The sequence below is a fragment of the Strix aluco genome, chromosome Z, assembly GCF_031877795.1.
Source record: "Strix aluco isolate bStrAlu1 chromosome Z, bStrAlu1.hap1, whole genome shotgun sequence".
NCBI lineage: Eukaryota > Metazoa > Chordata > Aves > Strigiformes > Strigidae > Strix > Strix aluco.
In genome coordinates, this window is record NC_133971.1 from 58,406,579 (window position 1) to 58,432,517 (window position 25,939).

Consider the following 25,939-nt stretch of genomic DNA (forward strand, 5'->3'; position numbering starts at 1 on the left):
CTAATCCCACCGCTTCAGGGCAATGTTTCAAAAACCATATAGCATGACTTAACACAGGCAAGCTGTGACTGAGCTCTGACCTTGTGAATTGAAATTCCAGAATGATCTCATCAATGTCTCAAGGCTGCCTGCTATCTCATGAGACCCTAAAGATCTCTAGATCAAGTACTGTGCAGCCTGATCCACTCCAAATAATACTAGGCCCAAGCATGCCTATCCTCAGGCTGTCCACACTACTTAGCCAGAGACTACTGAGTGCCACACAGCAAATCTTAAGCAGTCTGGAGAGACATAAGAGCAGCAGGGTCTTCTACTCTCTGACAGAACTGAAGGTCGACTATCTTTAGCTATTTCCAATTCCCCCTCTACCTGAAGCCTGTCTTTCCCTTGCACCTACATGCTTGGTGCTTTCTGTCAGTGCCAGGAGATGTGATGGTGCATTGGAAACTAGAGGCAATGTGTTCCCTGCAGGCTGTTGCACAGTGCTGTGAAAGCCCTGTGGAGCAAGGTTGTCCTAAAACCCTTTGCCTGAGACACACTCATTTAGGTTCTGTTTGATTTCCATTAAAGCACATGGCTCCTTCTGTTGGCTTGTTGGAACCAAAGGGAAGGGGCTGGGGTTTGGGACCACTGTTGCTGTTGCATGTCCTTGAACTGATGTGTGTTCAAATAGTAAGTTACCTGTGATTCACAAGAGCACATCTTTGACTGTATTCCTTGCCAGAGGCAGAGAGAGGAGGATAATAAAAACTTCCTAGGAACATCTGAAATAAAAAGATTTACTGGATTTCAACCATAACATCTCTCAGCTTCCCCACCTCTGTCAGATCTCCTTGTGACTTTCTGCTTTTCTTCCTGTGTTATTCCTAAGAACATTCACTTTAGTCATTAGTAGAGGAATTGCCAGGGTAGACCACCAAGTCCTCTATCAGCTGTGTGGTTTCATGGCACACTGACTAAGACCTTAAGGGTTGTATGTACGTTGGCTGTGTGAAAACCAACTCACCCCAAAAAGAATGTTGTCAAACTTGTAAAAGGAGGTGGAGTTATGTTGAGCTAGGACCCTCCACATGAGAGACTGGAAGCCCCTCTGGAGTGTAGGAGAGAAAGAAGTACTACCCCACAGCTGGGCACAGTAAACCAAGTAAAACCTGTTGGTATAAGGCAAATGTTCATGAGCCAAACTGAAGTGGTTGATGTTACAGCAGGACAACTAGGATATATACTAGATTTGCATCTTCCAGAGTCCAGCTTGATTGGATATTTTCTTCAGGAACACTACAGCTACTTCTGGGTGGCACCTTAAGGCCTGTTTCCCAATACAGCTATGTTGAAACTGAAATTCAGGCAGCAACAGAGCCTTGAAGCAATGAATATGGGTCTCTGCTTCGACTGTACTTTGAACATGGGAAAGTAGTGCTGAAGATTAAGTTGTGAGGCTACAACAATGATCCATCCAGGCTTGCACTGGCCATGTATTGAACTAGAGTCCTAAAGTGATTACTGAATCTGTTCTTGGTATCTACTCAAGTGTCATGTCTTGCCGTTACTTTCTTTAGGTGTAATAAATTTGAGGAGAGATCGCTTCACTGTTTAGACACATAAATTAGAACTCATGACTGGCTGCAGAAGCCTTAATGAAATACTTTCAAATGACCACACCCACCTTTCACTTGTTAATTAATGTCTTCTGAAAAGCACTCCCATTAGGCTGAGTATCCTGGCTGTAGGTTTTTTTACTTCTTTTACACGGGTTTAGCTGGTACAAATGTGGCAGGCCTGAGAAGCTGTGTTTAATAAGAGCAACTATGTTGCTTTTGGAGTGTTTTGCACAGTATATGAGCTTTTCAAAGCAATTTGTGAGAGGGGACATGCTAAAATCACTGGTGGGAATACTCTAGTTAGTGCAAGTCTCCTATTTGGTGATTTTTTGGGAAGCTAGGGTCTGCTGTCTCCCCCTCACCCCAATAACTGATGAAGACTGCTGTTTCTATTCTATCATTGGACTGATGCTTTTACATATTTACTATCATGATCTGTAAGTAGGCACAATAGGGGAGAGCTCCAGAAGCCAGATGTGGCACAGGTATGTTGTATGAGCAGGAGGATGAGGGCAGAGAGGTGATGACCTCCCTGGGATCAGGTAGTGGATCAGCAATAGGAACAGAAGCAATATGATGTTTTTATGGATGATCCATGATCCATGAAATATGAAAAGATACTCATATAAAATATAAAAAGATATTAAGTCTCCAGCTGGCTCTTACAGCAAATGGGATAGTTGATGGATATATCTCAGTCTGTGATAAGGACAGGTAAGTGGCAGGCAGAATATCTGTATACCCACATGAGTGCCTACATGCAATAAAGGGGTACATGTATTGAAGTATCTGTGAGGGAGAGATAACATCTAGGGAGAATATTGTGGAAAAGTTGAATTTACACCCCCACGCCCCCACCCCCCCCCCCCCGGAATGAACTCACCATTTCCCCTTGTTTTGTCTGGAGCTGTAAATTGCGTGGACTGTAAATTGTCATCTCCTGGCAAAATCTTTAATATACTTTGACAGCAAACACAAATGCTGTGACTGTGGGTGATTTGTATGTTTATACATATGCAGGTTGACTGGAAAAAGGCAGCGAACTCCAATACTAGGTTTCTGGCACTGTACTACTAGTGCTCTCACTGAAAAATGTGCAAAAATTGTTGGCACATTCTGAGACAAATAATAAGAGTCTTTGTTGTGCATCTGCATAAATCAATCATATTACAGAGTAAAAAAATAGGGATTTAATTTAGATTTTTTAAAAAATCACTCTGTGGAAATAGGTTGTCAAGAGACTGACAAAATGACGGCTACAATTGGAAAAAATTGAACAGCTGAAACTGACTTTTGTAAAATGCAGTTCCAAGCCTACCTGAGTGCTACAGGAGCCAAAGGCACTTGGGTTTCAATATGTAGGAGCACTACCTTTTTCCATTTAGGTTCATTAAAGCAGGGGTTCCAATATCTTATTGCATTGATACTCACATCTAATGAGTTACTTTTGTCATCTGTGGTTGCATTGCTTGGTCGATCACTGTGTGTTTTCTTTATTATTGTTGTTGTTTAGGCCAAAATAATTCTACTTAGTCATACAAATGGAAAAGTACCCGATCTGTGGGTCAGTGGGATGTGGAATTGCTTTGTGGGGTGAGGTAAGCTCTGGTAATTGTGTAGCTCTGTGTATCTAAGATCATTCTTGGACAAAAGTTGTAGCATCTATTCCTGTCTAAATGTTGGACACATCCTCCAGGCATTCATATTCACCATTGTCTTTTAGGTGTGTTTGTGCTTCTCAGGCACCTTCACCAGCATGTGTGAGTCAGCATTTTTTACACTTAAACACCATACATTTCTGATTGCTTGACATTGCAGGACTGTGCCCCTTAAAAATTGTAATGCAAACTGCCTGAAAAGAAGGGATGGGGTGACATCCCATTGCCATGAAATAAGATAGAAATCCCAGGAAACAGTGATAGAGTTTTGGTCCTCAAAATGCAAACTATATGTGGATTGCATATACTGTTTCAAAGAATCACAGAATCATCAAGGTTGAAAAAGACCTTATAGATCATCCAGTCTAACCGTTAACCTAACACTGGCAGTTCCCAACTACACCATATCCCTAAGTGCTATGTCAACATGACTCTTAAACACCTCCAGGGATGGGGACTCCACCACTTCCCTGGGCAGCCCATTCCAATGCCTAACAACCTGTTCTGTAAAGAAATACTTCCTAATATCCAGTCTAAACCTTCCCTGGTGCAACTTGAGGCCATTCCCTCTTATTCTATCACTTATTACTTGGTTAAAGAGACTCATCCCCAGTTCTCTGCAACCTCCTGTCAGGTAGTTGTAGAGGGCGATGAGGTCTCCCCTCAGCCTCCTCTTTTCTAGACTAAACAACCCCAGTTCCCTCAGCTGCTCCTCATAAGATGTGCTCCAGACCCTTCACCAGCTTCGTTGCCCTTCTTTGGACACGCTCGAGTAATGCAATGTCCTCTTTGTAGTGAGGGGCCCAAAACTGAACACAGTAATTGAGGTGCGGCCTCACCAGTGCCAAGTACAGAGGTAAGATCACTTCCCTGTCCCTGCTGGCCACGCTATTTCTGATGCAAGCCAGGATACCATTGGCCTTCTTGGCCACCTGGGCACACTGCTGGCTCATGTTCATCTGGCTATCAATCAACACCCCCAGGTCCCTCTCTGACTTGCAGCTCTCCAGCCACTCCTCCCCCACCCTGTAGCGCTGCTGGGCATTGTTGTGGCCGAAGTGCAGCACCCGGCATTTGGCCTTATTGAAACTCCTACAGTTGGCCTTAGCCCATCGCTCCAGCCTGTCCAGATCTCTCTGTAGAGCCTCCCTACCCTCGAGCAGATCAACACTCCCACCCAATTTGGTGTCATCTGAAAACTTACTGAGGGTGCACTCAATTCCCTCATCCAGATCATCAATAAAGATGTTAAACAGGAGTGGCCCCAAAACCAAGCCCTGAGGGACACCACTCATGACCGGCTGCCAACTGGATTTAACTCCATTCACCACAACTCTTTGGGCCCGGCCATCCAGCCAGCTTTTTACCCAGCAAAGCGTGTGCCCATCCAAGCCACGAGCAGCCAGTTTCTCCAGGAGAATGCTGTGGGAAATGGTGTCAAAGGCCTTACTAAAGGCAAGGTAGACAACATCCACAGCCTTTCCCTCATCCAATAAGCAGGTCGCCCTGCCGTAGAAGGAGATCAGGTTTGTCAAGCAGGACCTGCCTTTCATCTGGTTGTCCCACATGTGTTGTGGGATGGGACTCAGGATGAGCTGCTCCATCAGCTTCCTGGGCACCGATGTCAAGCCGACAGGCCTGTAATTTCCCAGATGATCCTTCCGACCCTTCTTATAGATGGGCATCATATTGCCCGATTTCCAATATGTCAGGACCGCCCCAGTCAGCCAGGACTGCTGGTAAATGATGGAAAGCGGCTTGGCGACCCCAGCCAGCTCCTTCAGCACTCTCAGGTGTATCCCATCCAGTCCCATAGACTTGTGTATGTCTGTGTGATGCAGTAGGTCACTGACTATCTCCTCCTGGAATGCAGGGGGGGTCATTCTCCCAGTCTCTGTCTTCTGGCTGAGGAGGCTGGATTCCCTCAGTACAACTAGTCTTGTGTTGCTGTTAGCTCTGCCTCTTTGAACCTGCCTCTCCACGTGTCAGTGGCGCTCAGGTCGCAGAGACTAACACTGCAACACCGCAATTAGCCTGCCTCATTAAAGCTGCCAATCCACATATCAGTGGCGCTCAGATCGCAGACTAATGCCGCAGGAGGTTAAGACCTTCACGGGGACATCAGTACAAACACCAATATGATGGATACAAAGTGTCCGTTTATTAAACTGTGTATCTCACCTATATACGTTCACCAAGTACCTCCTTCGTGGGTGTGCCCTTAACATTACAAGCCTATCCATCACCTTACCTCGTAACAATGGAGGGCTACAGCTATTCCTTCCGTACATCGCGAGATCTTCCGAACGCCACTCCCTACAGTCTTGTTATTAAAGACTGAGGCAAAGAAGGCATTAAGGACCTCAGCCTTTTCCTTGTTGCTAGTTACGATGTTTCCTCCTGTGTCTAGCAGGGGATGGAGGCTCTCCCTGGTCTTTCTTTTGCTTCTCACATACTTATAGAAACATTTCTTGTTGTCCTTGATTGCTGAAGCCAGATTAATTTCTAGGTGGGCTTTAGACCTCCTGATTTCCACCTGCATAGCCTCACAGCATCTTTGTAATCATTGTGAGTGGCTAGCCCCTTCTTCCAAAGGCTGTAAACTCTCCTTTTCTCCCTGAGTTGCAGCCAAAGCTCCCAGTTCAGCCAGGGTGGTCTTCTCGTTACCGGCTTCTCTTACAGTACCTGGGGACTGCCTGCTCCCATGCCATGAAGACTTCCTTCTTAAAGAGCGTCCAGGCTTCCTGGACCCCTATCAGGACCGTCTCCCAAGGGATCCTGTCAAGCAGGTGCCCAAACAAGACAAAGTCAGACCTTTGGAAGTCCAGGATGTCAGTTCTGCTTCCCTCTCTCCTGGCCTCTCTTAGAATAGAGAACTCTATTATTTCATGATGGCTGTGCCCTAGTTGGCCTCCAACTGCCACATCATCCACCAGTCCTTCTCTGTTCACAAAGAGGAGATCCAGCAGGGCACCTTCTCTGGTTGTTTCACTCACCAGCTGTGTCAGGAAGTTATCTGCCACACATTCCAGGAGTCTCTGGGACTGGTCCTGCTCTGTTGTCTTTCCAGCAGATGTCTGGGAAGTTAAAGTCTCTCACAAGAACAAGGGCAAGCGATCGTAAGATTTTTCCTAAGTGACTGTAGAATATTTCATCCACCTCTCTGTCCCGGTTGGGGGGGCCTATAATAGACTCCCAATATGATATCCATTTTTTTCTAATCCAAAGACACTCCACCCTGTCTTCACTATACTTGTGTTCAAAGCAATCATAAGAGTCCCTATCATACAGCGCCACCCCACTGCCTCTCCTTCTTTGTCTGGCCCTTCAAATTTAGTTTAAAGCTCTCTCAATGAGCTCAGCTAACTCCTGCCCCAAGATCCTCTTCCCCCTCTGGGACAGGTGCTTCCCATCCAATGCCCAAAGGTCTGGCATCCTGTATACCAACCCATGATTGAAAAATCCAGAGCTCTGCCGGTAACACCAGTCTCGGAGCCACAAGTTCATCTGTTGAGTTCTCCTGTAATCTTCTTCATCCATCCCCGCAACTGAAGGGATGGAGGAGAACACTACTTGTGCTCCTGATCTGTTAACCAGTTTCCCCAAGACCCTGAAATCTCTCTTCATTGATTTAGGACTTCTCTTGGTAATATTGTCGCTACCTACCTGAAAAATCAAGAGAGGATAGTAGTCCTGGGGCCTCACTAGAGTGGGGAGTTTTGCTATGAGGTCCTTTACCCAGGCCCCAGGGAAGGCAGCAGACTTCCCTGTGAAGCGGGTCTGGTCTGCATATTGGGCCTTCGACACCCCTCAGAATGGAGTCACCCACTACAATGACCCTTCTGGGGTTCTTTTTAGAATTGGTTTTAATACCTGGTCTAGAGCGACCCGGCCTTGGTGGACCTTGATCTTCCTCCTTGTTTGACTCATTTTCTTCATCCTTTTCTACTTCATTCAAAAGTTCCAGGGCCCTAAATCTATTGTGAAGGGACGCTGTGGAAGGTGAGGGAGGTCGTGAGGGGATTTTTCTGCCTCCCTGAGCAGGGACCTGTTTCCAGCCTCCCCCATCTTTCAGGTCTCCTCCTTCTGCCTGGTAACAAAAGGATGAGGGATCACCTGCCTCGTTTGGAGCTTCCATTTGCTCCTTTTTCTTAAGGGGTGTTAAGGTGCTACTCCACCAATCAATTTCCCTTTCACACTCCCTAATACTTCTTAATCTTTCAATCTCTTTCAGTTCCACCACCAGGCTGAGTAGGTCATCCAGCTGATCACAGTGCACACAGGTGGTGTCACTGTTTCCCTCCAACAGGAATTGTGAGAGGTTGTGAGTGTTTGTTTGTGAGAGATGAGAGTGAGCCTTTTACCTCCAGTCATATCAGTTTTGTATGCGTGTGTTTTTAAGTTATCTATCATGAAAGGAATTGATTTAGTATAAGTGTTGCCCTATATTCTTAATGCAAAATTAATTGAGCATTACCAGGAAAAGTAAGAGGTACATACTAGCTTATGACAAGATGCAGCAGAAGCTGCAAAATTATATAATATGTTATCATATACTTTATATATGTCTTGCTTTTCCGGAGTGGGTGATTTTGTTACTAGGGTCAATTTAATTAGCAGTATTTCATGGTATTATTCATAGATAATGAGTGATATCCAACATTGTTGTGAACTGCATTAAAGATTGCATTCATTAATGACATGTATTACCTGCTGAGGATTTCTCTGTGGTTGCAGCTTGATCTTCAAACATGTTTTATAAAAGGAAGAGAACTTTTGAGAAGTAGGACTGCTGGAGCTGCCTTGTGCAGCATCACTATGAGCCATAGACAGTGCTTTGGTGAAACAATATGATTACAGAACTATTAGTTCATGCCATGTTTCTGCTGCTTTGCAGTGAAGGGAAAAAATAGCAGAAATATTCCCTTGTTTGTAAGCAAATGGTCTGAAGCTCTGACTACCAAGCCAGAACACTGGTCCAAGAGGAGCTGAAGCAGCAGAATAGAATAGAATAGAATAGAATAGAATAGAATAGAATAGAATAGAATAGAATAGAATAGAATAGAATAGAATAGAATAGGGAAGACTTCATTATTCTAGAATGGACAAGTATACAGGAAAGTATCATGTTCCCTGCTTCCAGGAGTCAGTAGTTGCTCTTCTGCCCAGTTTAGGGTAGCTGGCTTCTCAGCACTTGTGTCAGACTAGGATAGACCTCCGCACAGGACAACAGCTTGTCTACAGTCTTGTCTCCAATAACTGCAAGATTTCTTTACAGAGTTGCAAAGTGATGTCATCCCTGATGGCTGATTGGCAAAGGGCAAATCCAAACAGCAGGACGTGAGCAATCTGCCATGCAGCCTGCACCTTGTAGTGTCTCCCATTACATTGGATTGACTTCTCACTTTCTTGATCCTCTCAGGTGTCAAAACTTGTCCCCTTTGCAGGTCTTCCCCTTAATAGTGTTTTGTGCCTAGCTTGAAATGGAAGTGGATTATATTGTGCAAGTAATTGTAAAATAATTGCACAAACCCCACATTTTCAATTTCAGGAAAGTTTTACTTAGGAGTCCTGGAATTGAATTTTACAGGTTTCTTTGATTCTTTTTTGATCTTTTTTCTTTAATAGTAAATTTTTACAAATGTTTCAAATCAAAATTGTTGTTGAACTAGAAGCTCTACTTAGTGGTTTCTGAAAATATACAAATGGTAAAGATTACTGGTATACTCCTAGAGAGATCTAGTTAGGAACGGACCTCTGGAGGTGTGTAGTCCAAACCCCTGCTCCAAGTAGGACACACTCATCAGGCTGCTGAGTACTTTGTTCAGGCAAGTTTGACAAACCTGTGAGGATGGAGACCTGTCTGAGCCTGGTCCCAGGGCTGCACCACTCTCATGAGGAAGAAGCTTTTCACTATGTCCAGTGAGAACTCTTTTTGCTGCAGCTTCTACTTGTTCATTTGGAGAAACTTCCATCTTCTCTGTAACACTGCCATTTAGGCAATGAATGACTGCAACCTGACACCCTTCATCTCACCTTTTCTTCTCCATACTGAACAGACACATTTCCCTCAACCTATCATTGTACATCATGTGGTCCCAGCCCCAGACCATGTTTAGTGGCCCTGCTCTGGACTTGCTCCAGTGTTGACTTTTCTTTTTTATGGGGGACCCTCACACCAGTTACGGTTATAGATACAGATGCAGCCTCACCAGTTCTCTGTAGAGGAAGTACTCACTTTCTTCCAGCAGCGGGCTACACTTTTGCTACACCATCTAGGCTGCAGTAGGCCTTCATGGGCAGACTGTTGAATCATGTTCTGTGTCCTGTCCAACATAGTTCTTTTTCTGGCCAGTCATGCCCCAGCTTGCGCTGCTGCCTGGGTTTATTCCATCCCAATGGCAGAAGCTTTCTATTTGCCTTGGTTGAATTCCATTAAGCTGCTATCCATAACTTCTAGGTCACATTATTCTTTACTCACCTTCACAAACAGTGTGGCCTCCCAAAAGGCTGACCTGTCATGAAACAGAAGAGATGCTTTTTGTTCATTTGTGGAATTCTGGTAGCCATAGACATCACATACTGTAAGCTCAATGACTATGTACTTACCCAAACCTAAGTATCTACAAATGTCCTTATTGGGGAAGTGTCCTGGTTTCAGCTGCGATAGAGTTAGTTTTCTTCCTAGTAGATGATGGTACAGTGCTGTGTTTTGGATTTAGGATGAGAATAATGTTGATAACACACAGATGTTTAGTTCTTACTAGGTAGCACTTATCCTAAGTTAAGGGTTTTTCAGTTTCCCTTGGTCTGCCAGCAAGCAGATGTACAAGAAGCTGGGAGGGAGCATGGCCAAGACAGCTGTGGTGGTTTAGCCACTGCCGGGGTCTGAGACCACGCGGCCGCTGCTCCTCCCCCACAAAGGGAGTGAGATGCAAAGCCCCAGGGCTGAGATAAAGAGAGGTTTAATACAACAGTGCAACAGCAACACAACAAACAACAACAATAACAATAACAGTAATAACAATGGACAGAGCAAGATATCTACCAATACAGCAGTGAGAGAAGCGGCTGCGCCAACCCGCGTGATCACCGATTCTTCCTGCGCTCTGGCGCCTGGACGTGACGTCAGCATGGTATATGAATAACCTGGCTAGAGCTTCCCCCCACTGCTGGGGAAACTTAACCCTATCCTGGCTAAACCAGGACAACAACTGACCTGAACTAGCCAAAGGGATATTCCATACCATGGAACATCATGCTCAGCATATAAACTGGGGGGAGTTTGCTGGGAGGTAGATTGCTGCTAGGGCATCAGTCAGCAGGTGGTGAGCAATTGCATTGTGCATCACATGTGTTGTTGTTTTATTTTTCTCTCTCTCTCTTTTATGATTTTCCTTTTCATTACAGTTATTATTTTATTATTATTATTTTAGTTATTAAACTGTTCTTATCTCAACCCACAAGTTTTCCTTCTTTTTTTTTTTTTGATTCTCCTCCCCATCCCACTGGGAGGAGGGAGGAGCAAATGAACAACTGCGTGGTGTTTAGTTGCTGACTGGGGTTAAACCACAACAGGAGGCAATAGCTGTCTGTCATGAATACATGGCTTTTAGGAGTTTGTTTACATTATATGTGTTTTCTTGCATGTGTCCTTGCCCTTTCTGCATTAAAGTGCACTTGGTAGATTGTTCTCCAGTTATTGCCATACTCCTGAATTTAGTATGCGCCTGTGATTCCATTAATTCATCTGCACACTTCTAGGTCATTTTGTAGCAAAGCAGATGTGTAGTGAACTGAAGGAAGGAAATAACACATTTGTCCTCATAATAAAGTATGTAAAGATGCACCCTTGTTTAAAGGAAATAATTTAGAGAGAAATTATGATTCAGAAGAGATTTGGGCTTTTATGCTAAGAAATTGATATTTAAAGCAAGATTTTAAACATGTAGTGCCTGCCATGATTTCCGCTCACCAGAAAAGGTCACTTCATCAGTGAATTGCTGAACACATCTGAAAGATAGGAGCTTGATTGTACTACAGGCACTTGGGAGGGAATGCTGCACCTGCTAACTAGAAAGTGGCAGATTTTAGAGAAGCTACTTTTAACATGGCATGATTTTCCCACTGTAGTTTTCTGTGTCATCTTAAACGGGTTTTCCTTGTTCACACAGACCGACTCCAGTTTTAATACTATTGTCTTTTCCCTGGACACACCTGGAAGAAACAGTGGTTTGGAGCCAGAAAATTTGGGAGAGGGACATTAAGCAAGCTATAAAAAGCCTCTAGACCTCATTTAACATTTTGAAGTGTAGGAGCTGTCCTTTGCTCTTGTTTTGTCCTGGCTAAACTCTACACTCTTAAACTAGCCTCTATGGCATGCTAAAGACAGCAGACACTGAAGGGTTACTACTGTTAACAGATGATATCAGCTCCTGTACTATAGGATGGATACCACCTGCTGTACTATATGACAGTGTAGGTGCTATCCATCAGAGTGGCATTATGTTGGATGAGTTGCTTTTGCAGGAGCTGGCAGGGCAGTTACTATGCCACTCTTTTCTTCCCTATGTAAACATGAGCCTTCCCTCAAAGAGGCAGCGTACTGTGCAGGCAGGCAGGTCACCTAGGAATTGAATGCTTCTGGGTGTGGAAGTCACAGGCTGATTTCTGCCTGCAGAAAGGCTACAGGATAGCAGGCTTTCCTCAGTACAGTGCAGGTGAAAGTCTTTTTGCCATTAATCTTGGGAATGGGCTCATCTGAGGAAGTTTTCCCAGATGAAGCCACCAGGTTCTGCACATAGCCATATTCTGGGCAGTTGCTGCCAGGGTAGGATGGGTGTGGTCTGTCCTGAGGTCTCTTGACAGGACAGGGCAGGCCTTGCCTCATCTGAGTGAGACTCATGGCCTGCCTACGTGTCTATGAAGAGAGTCTCAGACCTCTGACAGGCCGAAACCAATGATACCTTTTTGTCCAGAAGTAATGATTGGCTGTAGCAAAGAGTAAATGTTCACAGGAAAATGTTGCAGGGAGACAGGAAAGGGGTTGTCCTTTGGCACACTTCTGGATCAATTCCAGGGTAAGACAGCCTTGCACCTGGATCCAGACAGCACAGCTGGTGAAAACAGTACTAACTTAGGTTGCCTTTGTGTTGGACTGTCCATGGGGTTTTGCAGCTAGCAGTCACTGTCTGTGAGAGTTTGGCTGCTGTCTTGGCCTGTCATTCAGCAACTACTTGCATTTTGTTCTCCTACATTCCCCTATATCATGAAGGGGAGAACCTGTCATGGTGCTGCTCCCCTCTTCCCTATGCATAAGCATGAACTAACGCTTTGCTTTCCTTGCAGGAGTAATCAAGGTTTTATGCACATGAAACTGATGAAAACCAAAGAGAAGTACATTCTGGGTCAGAACAGCCCTCCCTTCAACAGTGTTCCTGAAGTTATACACTACTACACCACAAAAAAGCTGCCTATCAAAGGAGCAGAACACTTGTCACTGCTTTACCCTGTGGCTGTGCGGACCCTCTAATAACTTAGTGTCACTGCTTCCTGTGGACAGGAAGTGAGAGGTAAGCTGGGTTGCACAGAATTTATTGTTGAAATTCAGTGCTTGAGTCTGTGATGATGGAGAGTGGCAGCCTTTAGTCTTGGGAATGTGGGCACTCTGCAAAGTTGTGTATTGGACTGCATATATGGCACTCTTATGCTGCAGCATGCCTCTAGAACTGTGCTTCTACATAAGAGAAAGAAATCTTATTTTAGTGCAAGGAGAAGAGATAACCTTCCCAGAGCTTCTCTGTGAATGAAAGTACTTCCCAGTGAAAGTTCTTCCTTCGTGTTTTGAGAAGAATCAACAAGTTCTCAGCAATAAAACACCAGCAACTTTTATTCTCTTGCTACCCTGAGAAGCTTCTCCATGTGAAAGAGTAAGCTAACTCTGAGGGACCCTAGGGTGTTCTTGGTGGACCTGAGAAGGAGCTGCTTAGCAGGCAAGCCCCTGCGGCCCTGGTCATTTAGTTAGGTGGGTTTTGGTTTTTTTTAATGCAGTTTCTTGGGATAGTCAAATGTTGAACTCTTACTAGGCACACAATCTTAATTTTGTGAGAGCAAATCATGGTACATTATTTATGAATAGGAAATGTAATTAAAAAGTAGTATGTTATATATTTTTATCCTTTTTGGTACAATAATCTCTTAAGGGGTACTGTATTCATTTCCAAGTTTCATTCATAGATGCGGACAGCTAATTCTGTTTGGGGCAGTTACACTGTAATGTTTTAAGTAGTTGAGAAAGATTCATTTTTATATATGGGTTATTATTTATGCATGAGGGTGGTTGAAGGCTTTTATAAAGCTTTAGGAGGCAAAATCTTCATTTTTTCATTCATCTGGATCAAACGCTTGTCCTACCAAGTTAGCAGACTAACAAGGCCGTGTCACACTGTCATTCCATAAGATGGTATTTACAGCTTTATAAATGAGAACTGCGGTATGCAGCAGAGCAGAATTTGTTTTTCTGGTGTGCCAAGACATTCTTAAAACATGATCCCTTGACACATACCTTCTGGACAGTGTTCATTTTCACCATAACCATAAGCCTCCTGCTGCATTTCAGTCACTGTCAGCCAGCACTGCAGAAGCTGCTCTGTACCTTAGTCGTGTCAACTCAGTGCCCATCCACTTGAGAGATATTTTCTGCATGCTCTGTGTGCTCGTTGAATGGGATAAATGAAAAAGATATAATTGTGCAGAAATTGGAACCGGGGAATCAATAGCCTGGTAGTCCTCACTTTGTACCATCTCCCACCTATGTCTAGAATGTTGTGCATTAACCCATCAGCTATTGTAGTAGCAAACGGGTCATATGCAGTTTATGTATTTTATAGACTGCAATAGGACTGTGAAATTGTGTGTTATTTAGTTCAGCTTTCTTACCTACTGTTCCCTTTTATCTATGCTTAGAAAGAAGTGCAAATCTGAAAATTGTAATGAGATAACCACTTACTGCCTTTAAAAGTAGTGCTTCATTGTATTGTATAATCTGATCAGGACCTCAAGGATGCTCCATATAATGTCATCAGTGATGAATGTTCTGCTTCCCTTTAAAGCCTGCCTTGTTCTTTATATGATATCCAACACAGTTTGAAAAGGAGTGGAGTGTCATTCTGTGCAGCAATAGTAGTGGGTCAAACTGTCCCTACCTCACCCAGAGTTGAAGCTTTATTGGAATAGTTTCTTACTGGTTTTCTGAGAGAAGGGTATCACAATGGACTACAAAGAGACAATGTTCCAGGTGAAACCAAACATCCCCTTTTTCATGTACTTACCTACATGCGCTTTATATTTCCCTAAAGTCTTTGCAGAGTTCTTCATTCTTATCTTAACATCACCCAATTGGCAAGAGCATACAGACACTTTTAAATTAGTATATTCTTCTCTCACCAGAGCAGGAGTTCATGAAGGTGGTAGAGCTCACAGAGATTAGGAATCAGATTGCATCACCTGCTGTCTGAGTCTTTGCCTATGTGGGCTCTGGCAACTCCATCAGGCCCCTTGGGACAGGGATATGTCACATTTCTTCTTTTGCATGTTGAAGTGCAGTTTTGAGAATCTGGCATTGTTGCTGTTCTATAGCCTGTTTTTCTTCTGTAATGGAAAAATAAGCCCCTACTCTAACAGCAATTACCAGTAGAAACCAACAACATTGTTAACCAAGGTCTTGCCAGACTTCCTTAAGCACATTGGCTTTAGCTCATGGAGATGACTGTTGTACCAAATCTTTCTTGTCATGGGCCTAATTGAAAGTCAGCTGAAGGCAGCAGGTGCCACTTTATTGCTGTCTGCAGATTGTGGGTTGGGATCCCTTGCTTCATACAGATCAGGTCAATATGCATCATACAAATGTGTATACAGTTTATTACAGCTTCAAGGATCAGATCAGGGTTCTTGGTTCAGCAAGAGAAAATCATCTCAGAAAATGTTGATTGTCTGTAGGAAGGTTTTTTGATTATTTTTTAAAAAGACTTTTAGAAAGTACTCATTAATTGCACAGTAAACAAAACCAGGATTTTGTTTGCACTGTATTGTTGTCTTTGTTTATTTAAGTGATTGTATGGTATTTTCCCAGTGAAGGAGTATTCTTCCCAGACTTTTTAATTAACAGTGAAACTGTGGCGTGTTGCAGTCTATAGTATTGCATTTAGGTGGAAGATCTTGTAGCAATCATGCCTATATAGCATATTAAAAGTTTATTTTTAAAAAAATTATTTACCTTCCTCTAATTGTCAAAGTGTACTCAGATTGTCTTGTGAACAGCTAATAGCTGAAGCGGCCTTTCAGAACTACTTGTGTTTGTGTGTCTTAACTGTGTAAACTAATCATAAGGCTGTAATCTGGTTTGGAGTCTGGAAAATCATATGGCTCAGTTCTGCCCTGAGTATTTCTCTTGACAGTGTGCACCTTTGCAAGATGCAAAACAACACAGGTGTGTGTGTGAATGACATTTGTTCCAATCCAATATTGGGGCGGGTTCTTATATGATCCCAGGAGTGAAATTAAGACACAAATGAGGTCAGATGCCGTACAACCTTTTAAACTTTATTCCTATAACATGAGGTAATAGTGATAGGACAGAGAGAAGCAGAAAAGGTCAAAACAACGAAGCAAGCAAACAGAATAGATGCAGCAAGATCAGTTACCACCACCACAAATCCAGTGGTGTCCTGTTGGTTTGGTCTCAGTGCAGGTGATGGGGAATTCACTGAGAGAAGAGTACGCAGTCCTTTTATTGTCCCAGTCCCCACAATTTCTTTGAAGAGTCCAGCCATCTTCACAGAGCTCATTATCATACTCTCTGCCCCATGTTCCTCCATGCACACACACCCAGGTGTTTACAGTGGTCGTGCCGGGGAGGGGTCGACCTGCAATGCCTTCAGCCTCTGCACGTCTTCCTCACTCTGATTTCCTCTTCACCTGGCCTTGCATGTGAGCGCAGCTTGGTAGATGCTACGAAGGATGTCGTTGTTCCAGCTTCACGTGGATACTGTGGTTTCTTCGAGGACATTTCATCTTCTTCAGAGTGTACTTCTTCACAGCAAGAGGATGCTGAGGCAGGAAGTGGTAGTGGTGCAGCAGCAATGCCGAGACAAACAGCTGATACAGTCTGACACAGTCTTTTACAATATTGCTGTCCCATTGCTTGAGGTGCTCAAGGAATGCTGTTATTGCTGTATACAGTGTAACACTGGTGAATCACATTTTGCAGACTTTATAAGAAGTGTTAATTAGGCTTCTATTCTGATGAGTATTTCACATTGTGATTAAAGCCCCTGAACTGCGAACATCTGTATGATGGGTAGGAGAGTTTTAGTGGCCAAGATTACATCTCACAGCTCCTTCCATAATTGGAAAAATTGTTACAGTTTGTGGAAGTACAATTATCACTATGTGTTCTGCACTTGATAATAGTTTATTCTCAGACTCTGAAATTAAGTCTTTAGAGATGCAAAGTGCAGGGCTCTCTTAAGCGTAAAGGTACAAACCACACATTTCCAGCTTCTCAAAGACCGTGGCCTGAGTCTATGTTCTGAGGAAAACCGGTTGCTGTTTGGAGGATAACACATTTATGTGCTGTTCCTCGCCATCCTAATGAGGTTCAGGATTTGCCCTTTCTCTTGCTGTCATTGCTCAAGTTGGCAACACAAACACTGTGTGGCGATGTTGGTGGAGGCTGCAAATAAGGGTTAGTAAAACTGCCACCTTAGACTTCCGGAGGGCAAACTTTGACGTGTTCAAAAGACTGATTAACAAAATCCCTTGGGAGGCTGCCCTGAAGGATATGGGAGTCCAGACAGGCTGGACATACTTCAAGAGAGAAGTCTTAAAGGCACAGGAGCAGGCTGTTCCCGTGTGCCGAAAAACAAGCAGGTGGGGAAGGAGATCGGCCTGGCTAAACAGGGACCTTTGGCTGGATCTCAAGAACAAAAGGACCTTTGGAAGAGGGGGCAGGTCTCTCATGAAAACTATAAAGATGATACAGGGAGAACATTAGGAGAGCCAAAGCGCAGCTAGAGCTCAACTTGGCTACAGCTCTTAAAGATAGTAAAAAATGGTTCTATAAATTCATTAACAACAAAAGGATGATTAGGGAAAATCTCCCTCATTTATTGGATGCAGAGGGAAACATAGTAACAAAGGATGAGTTGCTCAATGCCTACTTTGCCTCAGTCTTTAGCAGTGGAACTGGCTGTTCCCCGGACACCCAGCCTCATGAGCTGGGAGATGGGGAGGGGAAGCAGACTGAGGTCATCACAGCTAAAGAGGAAGTGGTCAGAGACCTGCTACACCACTTGGATGCACACAAGTCTGTGGGACTGGACAGGTTACACCCAAGGGTGCTGAAAGAGTTGGCAGATGTGCTCGCCAAGCCGCTTTCCATGATTCACCTGAAGTCATGGCTAACTGGGGAGGTCCCATTGGACTGGAGGGTGGCAAATGTGACACCCATCTACAAGAGAGGCAGAAAGGAGAATCCAGGAAATTATAGACTGGTCAGTCTGACCTCAGTACCAGGGAAGGTCATGGAACAGATCATCTTGAGTGCCATTACAAGTCATATAATGGGCAACCAAGGGATCAGGCCTAGTCAGCATGGGTTTATGAAAGGCAGGTCCTGCCTGACAAACCTGATCTCCTTCTATGACAAGATGACCTGACTATTGGACAAGGGAAAAGCTGTGGATATTGTCTACCTGGATTTTCAAAAAGCATTCGACAGTTCCCCATAGAATTCTTATAAAAAACTGGCTGCTCATGGCCCGGATGAGCGCATGGTCTGCTGGATCCAAGCACTGGCTGGATGGACAGTGCCAGACAGTGGTGGTCAATGGAGCTAAATCCAGCTGGTGGCCAGCCACAAGTGGTATTCCTCAGGGCTCGGTGTTGGGACCATTTCTGTTCAACATCTTTATTGATGATCTTGATAAGGACATAGAGTGTATCATCAGTAAGTTTTCAGATGACAGAAGTTAAGTGGGAGTGTTGATCTGCATGAAGATAGGGAGGCTCTACAGAGAGACTTGGATAGATTGGATCGGTGGGCCAATGTTAACGGGATGAGCTTCAACAAGGCCAAGTGCCAGGTCCTGCACTTGGGCCACAACAACCCCATGCATCGCTTCAGGCTTGGGGAGGTGTGGCTGGAGAGGTGTCTGGAAGAAAAGGGTCTGGATGTTCTAATTGACAAGCAGCTGAACATGAGCCAGCAGTGTGCCCAGGTGGTCAAGAAAGCCAATGGCATCCTGGCTTGTATTAGAAATAGTGTGACCAGCAGAAGTAGGGAGGTGATAGTCCCCCTGTACTCTGCACTGGTGAGGCCACACCTGGAGTATTGTGTCCAGTTTTGGCATCTCAATATGAGAGAGATATCAAGGTGCTGGAGTGAGTGCAGAGGAGGGCAATGAAGCTGGTGAAGGGCCTGGAGAACAGATCCTATGAGGAGCGATTGAAGGAGCTGGGACTGTTTGAGGAGGAGAAGACTAAGGGGAGACCTCATCACTCTCTACAGCTACCTAAAAGGACATTGTAGAGAGGTTGGTGCTGGTCTCTTCTCCCAGGTGATTAGTGACAAAACAATAGGGAATGGCTTTAAACTGCAACAGAGGAGGTTTAGACTGGACATTAGGAAAAAATTTTTCACAGAAAGATTGGTCAGACAGTGGAATAGGCTGCCCAGGGAGGTGATGGAGTCACCATCCCTGGATGTGTTTAAGGGTCGTTTAGATGAGATGTTGGGGGATATGGTGTAGGGGAGAACATTGTAGAGTAGGGCTGATGGTTGGACTCGATGATCCCAAGGGTCTTTTCTAACCTGAATGATTCTATGATTCTGTGAAATGCCATCTTTCATCCAGGCTCTGATTCCATATTCACCCTGCTGCACTGCAAAGCTACACTCTGGGTTACTCAGTTGGTCCTCTCCTGCTGTTATCCATGCTGTCCTCAGGTTGTACCTAGGGTGGTGCCTGAACAGAACAAGCAAGGTCTTAACACTTGTTTAAATAAGTAAATAAATAAAACGCACTCAACACACTGCTGCACTAGCTCCTTGGAGAAGGGAAAAAACAAAACAGAATTGAAACAGGCCTGTCTTCACTCCTGGTCTGAGCAAGGGGAGAAAGGAATGAACAGTGGAAAGTCAACTGGGTTTTGTACGTTCTTTCCTTTTTAATGATCTGCAATGATCCCACATTAAATACCGCAAATTGCTTCCTTTTATTACCTCTTGGTGGAGTCCCCAGTAAGTAGGGAAGAAGAAAGGAAGGAAAGAAATGTCAGCAGCTGAACAAAGTTATTGGCCTGAAATGAAGCAAATCGAAGTCCTAATGAAAAAGGATGTTCACAGGTTGCAAGAGATGACCATGTACAGTTCCATTTTTTGCAGCATGTCATTGCCTGTCTCAGGCCTTGAGCTTACTCTGAGAACCATGTACCCACAATTCAGAGTTGCTTTGTTGATGTCAGTGCTCTGGACCTTGTAGTTAGTTCAGTGAGATCAATCCAAACATTGCCTATGCTTTCTCAGGTATCTTCCAGTCCCTGGATTGGATTTATTGCTGCTGACAGTTCAAAGACACAAATACAGTAGCTTAATTGCAGCTTTGCAGGGCTCCATTTTCCTTCGAAGCTTGTTTGGAAACTGGTATTACTGTGACATTGCATTGGATACAGGTAACAGTTAAGTGTTGATATCTGCAGTAGTATCATAGGAAAAGCAAAATTTTGCATTCTGTGACAGACTATCAGAGCTTTCCTTGGTCCTGGTATTGCCTCAAGTGGCACACAGGGCCCTCAATGCCTGCCGATAAACAAAGCTGATGCAGCATGCAATTACTACAGCATAGTCTATAGTACTGTCAAGCCACAAAAAATCTCGAAGTTCCTACTGCCAGCCTCACTACTCAGAGAAGTAACTTTGGGGGGCTGATATCTGCATCTCCCCTCTTTTGAGTCAAGACATTTTGCTACCAGAAAAGGACTGTTTACCAGTCAGCTAAAGGTCAAAGTGTACAAGGCTAAAAAGGCAAAGGCAGTCCTGCATTGGGATGCACTGACCCCTTGCAAAAGGACAGACTTGCAAAAGGAGGGTCACCAGTGGGAGAAGAGTATCAAGGAGTCAGCAGTCTGCCTTTGCAGTCATGAAGGCCTACTGCAGTCAAGACTGTGTAGTGGAAGTATAGCCAGCAGGTGGAAGAAAGTGATTATTTCCTCTAGAGAGCATTGGTGAGGCTGCATCTGGATACTGTGTCTAGTTTGGGTGCCTCCAGGTACGAGGAGAGATGTCAACAAACTGAAATAAGTCTATATCAGGGCCCTTAGGACGGTCTGGGGGTTAGAACACGTGAAGTGTTAGGACTAGGAGTGGGAATCAGGCTGGTTTAGCTGGAAGAAGAGAAGGCAAAAGGCCAGGATACCTGGCCTGCAAGGAAAGGAATGTTGCTGCTACTTCTAATCTGGTGCTTTTCATTACCTCAGGCTGCTGGTGGGTTGAGCTCTTCCTCCTGTATTGCTCTCTAGTTTCCCAATGGGAATTCTGGAAGGTATCAGTGGAGCCCACTAATGGTGTTCTGGTGGTGCAAACTCAGTGGGGGGGATTGGGTGGTAGGCATTTTAGCAGAGCCTTTCTGCTGTCAGTCAATCTGATGGACGGTGGGAGTTTACTTAGGCCTCTTCTGCCACCTTCTCCATCTTCATCACTACCATTTGGTTTGAAGTGGCAGCAGGCAGCAGCCTGTCAAAGTGGGCTTGGAGCAAGGCACTGTGTTTAGTATTGGGAGGCGTACGGAACAGTACACAGACCTAGCCACAATGCACATTTGTAAACAAGCTTTGTTTTTTTGGGCAGCATGGCAGATGACCTGGGTTGGACTTGGCTAAACTTTAGTTACAAGGAAGTAGACAACAATAGGGGAGTAATTTCAGGTTTTGGTTTAAGAGATGTACTCCAGCTGTACTAAGAGTTGAAGGCAGAAGTAATAAAATGGTATGCCAGCACTGACATAGCCAACACATTTTTTTCTGTTCCCATAATGGAAGGTCATAGACCAGTTTGCTTTCACCTAGGAAGGAGTCCAGTGCACCTGGAATCAACTACCCCAGGGTGAAAGCATAGTCTCACCATTTGGTGAAGCTTGTTGGCAAGTTGACTGTATTAACCCACTCCTAAGTCTGCCTCCAAGGAATGGTGGTCTTAGCCACGTTAGAAATATCAACAGGGTGGTTGGAAACCTACTTAGTGGCACAAGCCATGGGAATGACTGGAAAACGCTGATGATTACGTGGAATGAATCTGTGGGAAGAGTTACAGGATTGTGTATGGGCTAAATTGTGTGGCAGGTGATATGGGTTGGGCCTGGCTGAAATTTAGCTATATATGAATAGTGAAGAATAGGGGAAAAATTTAAGAGTAAGCAACCTGTTTATTGTATGAAAGTTGCAAATGTGTCATGGAGAAAGTGTGGAGATACTTTTAGAAAGGGCAGATTGTGAATGCCAGGGTGGCAACGGCCAAGTGTGAGACACTGAGAGAATTTGGATGAGCAAATCAGAAATCGGACATTCTCTATCAGTCTATAACTGGTATTGTCCAGCATCACTCAAGAGAGACCTAGAAGAGACTTCCAAGAGAGAGCCCAGAGAGAAACAATGTGGGGAGAGACTAGAAAAACCTGGGGAGAATCCAGAGACTCAGAACAGACCTCAAGAAGAAACCCCGGAGACAAAATGGGGAGATTACAGGAATACCTGGGGAGAAACAGAGGAGACCCCACATCCTTACATCTAGACTATGCACAGGAGGCCTGGAACTACTACACTGAATCATCTGACTTCTCTCCCAGAACATGTGGTCTCCCACACAGGGCAAGCAAGTTATGTCAGGAACTGCTACAGTGACCAATGCAACTTCTCTCCTGCACTCTACAATCTGTCCTGTGGAACAGGGAAGTCATATTACTCTCTGTGTTAACACCCACATATCCATGACTAGAGTGTTTTGGTATCTGACTCCGTTTAGTCTCTGCACTGTCAATTTGGTCTTAAACTGTAACAACCAGTCCTGAGCTCCCTGTTCCTTATTAATTAACTATTGTTAATTATTGTTAATTATTTCAAAATACAAATATATGTGATACAATTTTATTAAATCATTATAATAAAAAGGATTCTAGATAGTGACTTCATATGGCCAGGACAGACTCGGAGTTGAAGCCCTGGAAGCAGCTACCTATTCTGATACCTCCATGTTTTCCATCTGGATATCATCAGTTCTGTGAAAGTAATTTGTGTGTCTTTGATTTTTGCTGTTCATTCATCATCTCCTTACAGCACAAATGAAGTAACTTTCCTCTGAAATGATCTTACTAATTAGCTCCATTAATTAGCTTCATTAATGGAGAGAATGGCCTGTAAGATTTCGCCATCTGTCTGTTCTGTCCACACATGGAGAATATTCTTGCTTTTATAGAATCATGCAATCATTTAGGTTCGAAAAGACCCTTAAGATCATCAAGTCCAACCTTTAACCTAACACTACCAGTCCACAACCAAATCATGTCCCTAAGTGCCACATCTACACACCTTTTAAATACCTCCAGTGACAGTGACTCAACCACTTCCCTGGATAGCCTGTTCCAATGCTTGATAACCCTTTAGGTGCATAAAGTTTTCCTAATAGTCGATCTAAACCACCCCTGGTGCAACTTGAGGCCATTTCCTGTTATCCTCTCACTTCCTACTTGGGAAAAGAGACTGAACATCACCTCGTTACAACCTCCTTTCATGCAATTGTAGAGAGTGATAAGGTCTCCCCTCACCCTCCTTCTCTCCAGACTCAACAACCCCAGTTTCCTCAGCTGCTCTAGACCCTTCACCAGCTTTGTTCCTCTTCTTCGGATGGGCTGCAGCACCTCAATATCTTTCTTGTAGTGAGGGGCCCAAAACTGAACATAGTAGTCAAGGTGCAGTTTCACCAGTGCCAAGTACAGGGGCACAATCACTTCCCTAATCCCCTAGTTCCTAGTATATCTAGTTCCCTAGATATTAGGTTGATATCAAGATGCTTCAGTGTGACACTTGACACACATCACATGCTGCTGTAGCAGAAGTGGAAGAAAGAGTGGTGTGAAAGAGCAAGAGAAATGACAGGCCTCTGCATGTTCTCCATCTTGGTCACTGCAATCCTCTGCCATGGTTGGGTAGCAGGCTTACCCTCGTCCATGAAAAAAAAAGAAATATTTTCTAAAAAGGCAACTGTGGGAGCAGGAAAATATGTCAGAAGTTTCAACACAATATTGGAACCCTGGATGAGTGGTGACCACACTCTGAGCAGGAAAGAGCCCTCATTACCATTTACCTAGTTCAGTGGTTTTCTTTTTTTCCTTTTTATCTCCTGCCAGCTATTTTTCTTCACTCTTTTCAATGGTTTGAGTACATCCACACTCACAGAATCTACTATGCTGTAACTTGTAATTCTAAAGCAGTTCAACTTCACCAATTCAGAAACTCACTTCTTAGTTAGGTGACTGTAATTGCAGCCTGAACAAGGCCACTTGTAGGGGTGTTTTTCCTGGATGTGTGATTGCATTTCAGTGAAGAACAATACACTTTGAAATAGCCCTTTAACATGCAGTTGGAGATAGAAGCATTCTTCCAACTTTGCCTTGTTCTTCCTTCCTGTTTGCTGTAATTTTTCTGGTGGCACCAGAAACAATATTTCTGTGTGTCCTCAGTTAGTCTAGGACAATTCTAGTAACCTGGTGATTGGTTCAACTTTTTTTTTTTTTTTTTTTTTTACATCGCTGATTCTGGGGAGGTGGAAACCTAGGCAGGGAGAAATTCTGCTCAAGAGGGACTATGTGCAGTGTGGTTTTTCCTGTTACAGTATTTCCTAAATTTAATTTCATGAGATTGAGAAGAAGACATACAATTATGAAAGTTGTTTTGGTTGGTTGGTGGGGTTTTGTTTGCTTGCTTGTTTGTTTGCTTGTTCAAAAAGAGCTTCCCTGTGTAATTATATCAAATGGCTAACTACATTCTGCCAGTGTCTGTGTGTCTGTGGAGGTTGTTTCAGGTCAGATTCCAGATGATTCAGCAGATGAGAGGCTCAACGCAAAACTGTTGACCTTGAAACTTGAACTTTGGCTCCTTTCATATCTGTTGAGTCCCTGTTGAATTCTGCTTGTCCTTTTTTCATTTCACTGCATTAGTTTCAATTTCTCCTTATTCAAGTCTCTGCAAATGAGAGTGGAACCATACCTTTGGTTATTTCTAAAATGTAAAATAATGCAAATTAGGGTCAACTGCTTTTTGCCTTGTTACTTCTGAGTTTTTTTTGTTTGATTGTCATTGTTTCCAAACCTGTGTAGCACTGAAGGTGTTGCCAGGGAGCTGGAACACACAGAACAACCAACACAGCATCAATCACCATCTTGGCTGCAGGACAGAGCCCTTCCCTGCACCATCAGACATGCTGCAAACTGATTTGTGGAGTTCTTAGATGTAGCTCTAGTTACCTTCATTTTCTCAACATTCTGCAAAGCCCAATGCCTTCCTGAAAGTACACATTGTGACATTATTCTGGGATCACTGGAAATGCTGTGTTTTTTCAACATGGAGCTGTTCACTGCTCCTGTGTGCATCCTTCTGTCACAGTTTGCGTTTCTTCAATTTACAACCATGTGCCACCCAACAGCTGAAAAAGGAGGCTGGTTCATGTGCAAAACAAAGTTTTCCTGCTTTTAAAGAAACGACGCATTAACCAAGTCCAGCACAATCATACCGGGGACTATTGTAATTTTTCTTTTTAAATTTATGCTTATTATTAATGTTCATCATATTCGAGTTTTTTCATCATATTTTCTTTTTACTGTATTCTATCATTTGGGTTATTTCAACAGCATCAACAAAGAAAACAGAAACTGTGTTTCGCCTGCTTGTGGTCATTTCAGTTTGTCTTTCCAACTGCTTTTCTCCTTTCCTTCCTTCATCTTAATTTCCCATTCCTCCTCTTTCTGCCACCAACTGGAAAAGCTCAAATCTAAATGCCAAATAATTTGGTTACAGTTTTGGAAAACTAAAAAAAATACATGTTTTGATGCGAGAATGAAAATGTTGTCTTTTATTTTATTTCATGTTCTCCAGACTAGCCACACCAGGCCACTCCCAGCCCATTCGGTCTTGACAAAGACAGTCAGACAGTGCAGCCCCCAAGACTCTGGAGGGGCTGAAGTGTGCTGGGCTGCAGGGGAAGGGGTTGGAAAGAACCCAGTCTTTCCCAAACTTGTGAAGACTTCCCCTGGCTTGGCCTGTGGTGGGGTCATGTTTGATATAAGGGCATAGCGTGAGAAAACTCCTCCAGAAGTGGAGCCCCTCCCACAGCTAGTGACCCTCATTCCTCTCTTCTCATGTTCCCCTCTCCTGTCCCCCACAGCCCTAAATCCTCATGTTCCCTGTTCCTATGTCTATGTGGCACAACTCAGGACTGTGTGGAGACACCCCCTAGGCTGAAAGTGCAGGAAGAGGGAAGGATGATTTTCCCCCAGCCCCATTCTAGATCTCTAGGGCTGATATACTGGGGGATCACCCCACTTAGAATCTCTTTGTCCTGGGGACACAGCTCTA

At 44.0% G+C, this 25,939-nt stretch overlaps 1 protein-coding gene across 1 annotated transcript in view; it reads left to right on the forward strand.

Annotated features, from left to right (window-relative positions):
• The window catches only part of SHB (SH2 domain containing adaptor protein B), a 93,997-nt gene extending 68,570 nt beyond the window's left edge, over positions 1–25,427 (forward strand). The window contains exons 6-7 of the mRNA XM_074813191.1: positions 12,608–12,831; positions 24,685–25,427. Coding sequence (XP_074669292.1) covers positions 12,608–12,791 — 184 coding nt within the window. The 3' untranslated portion in view covers positions 12,792–12,831; positions 24,685–25,427. The remainder of the gene's footprint in view (positions 1–12,607; positions 12,832–24,684) is intronic.
• The last annotated feature ends 512 nt before the right edge of the window (positions 25,428–25,939 follow it).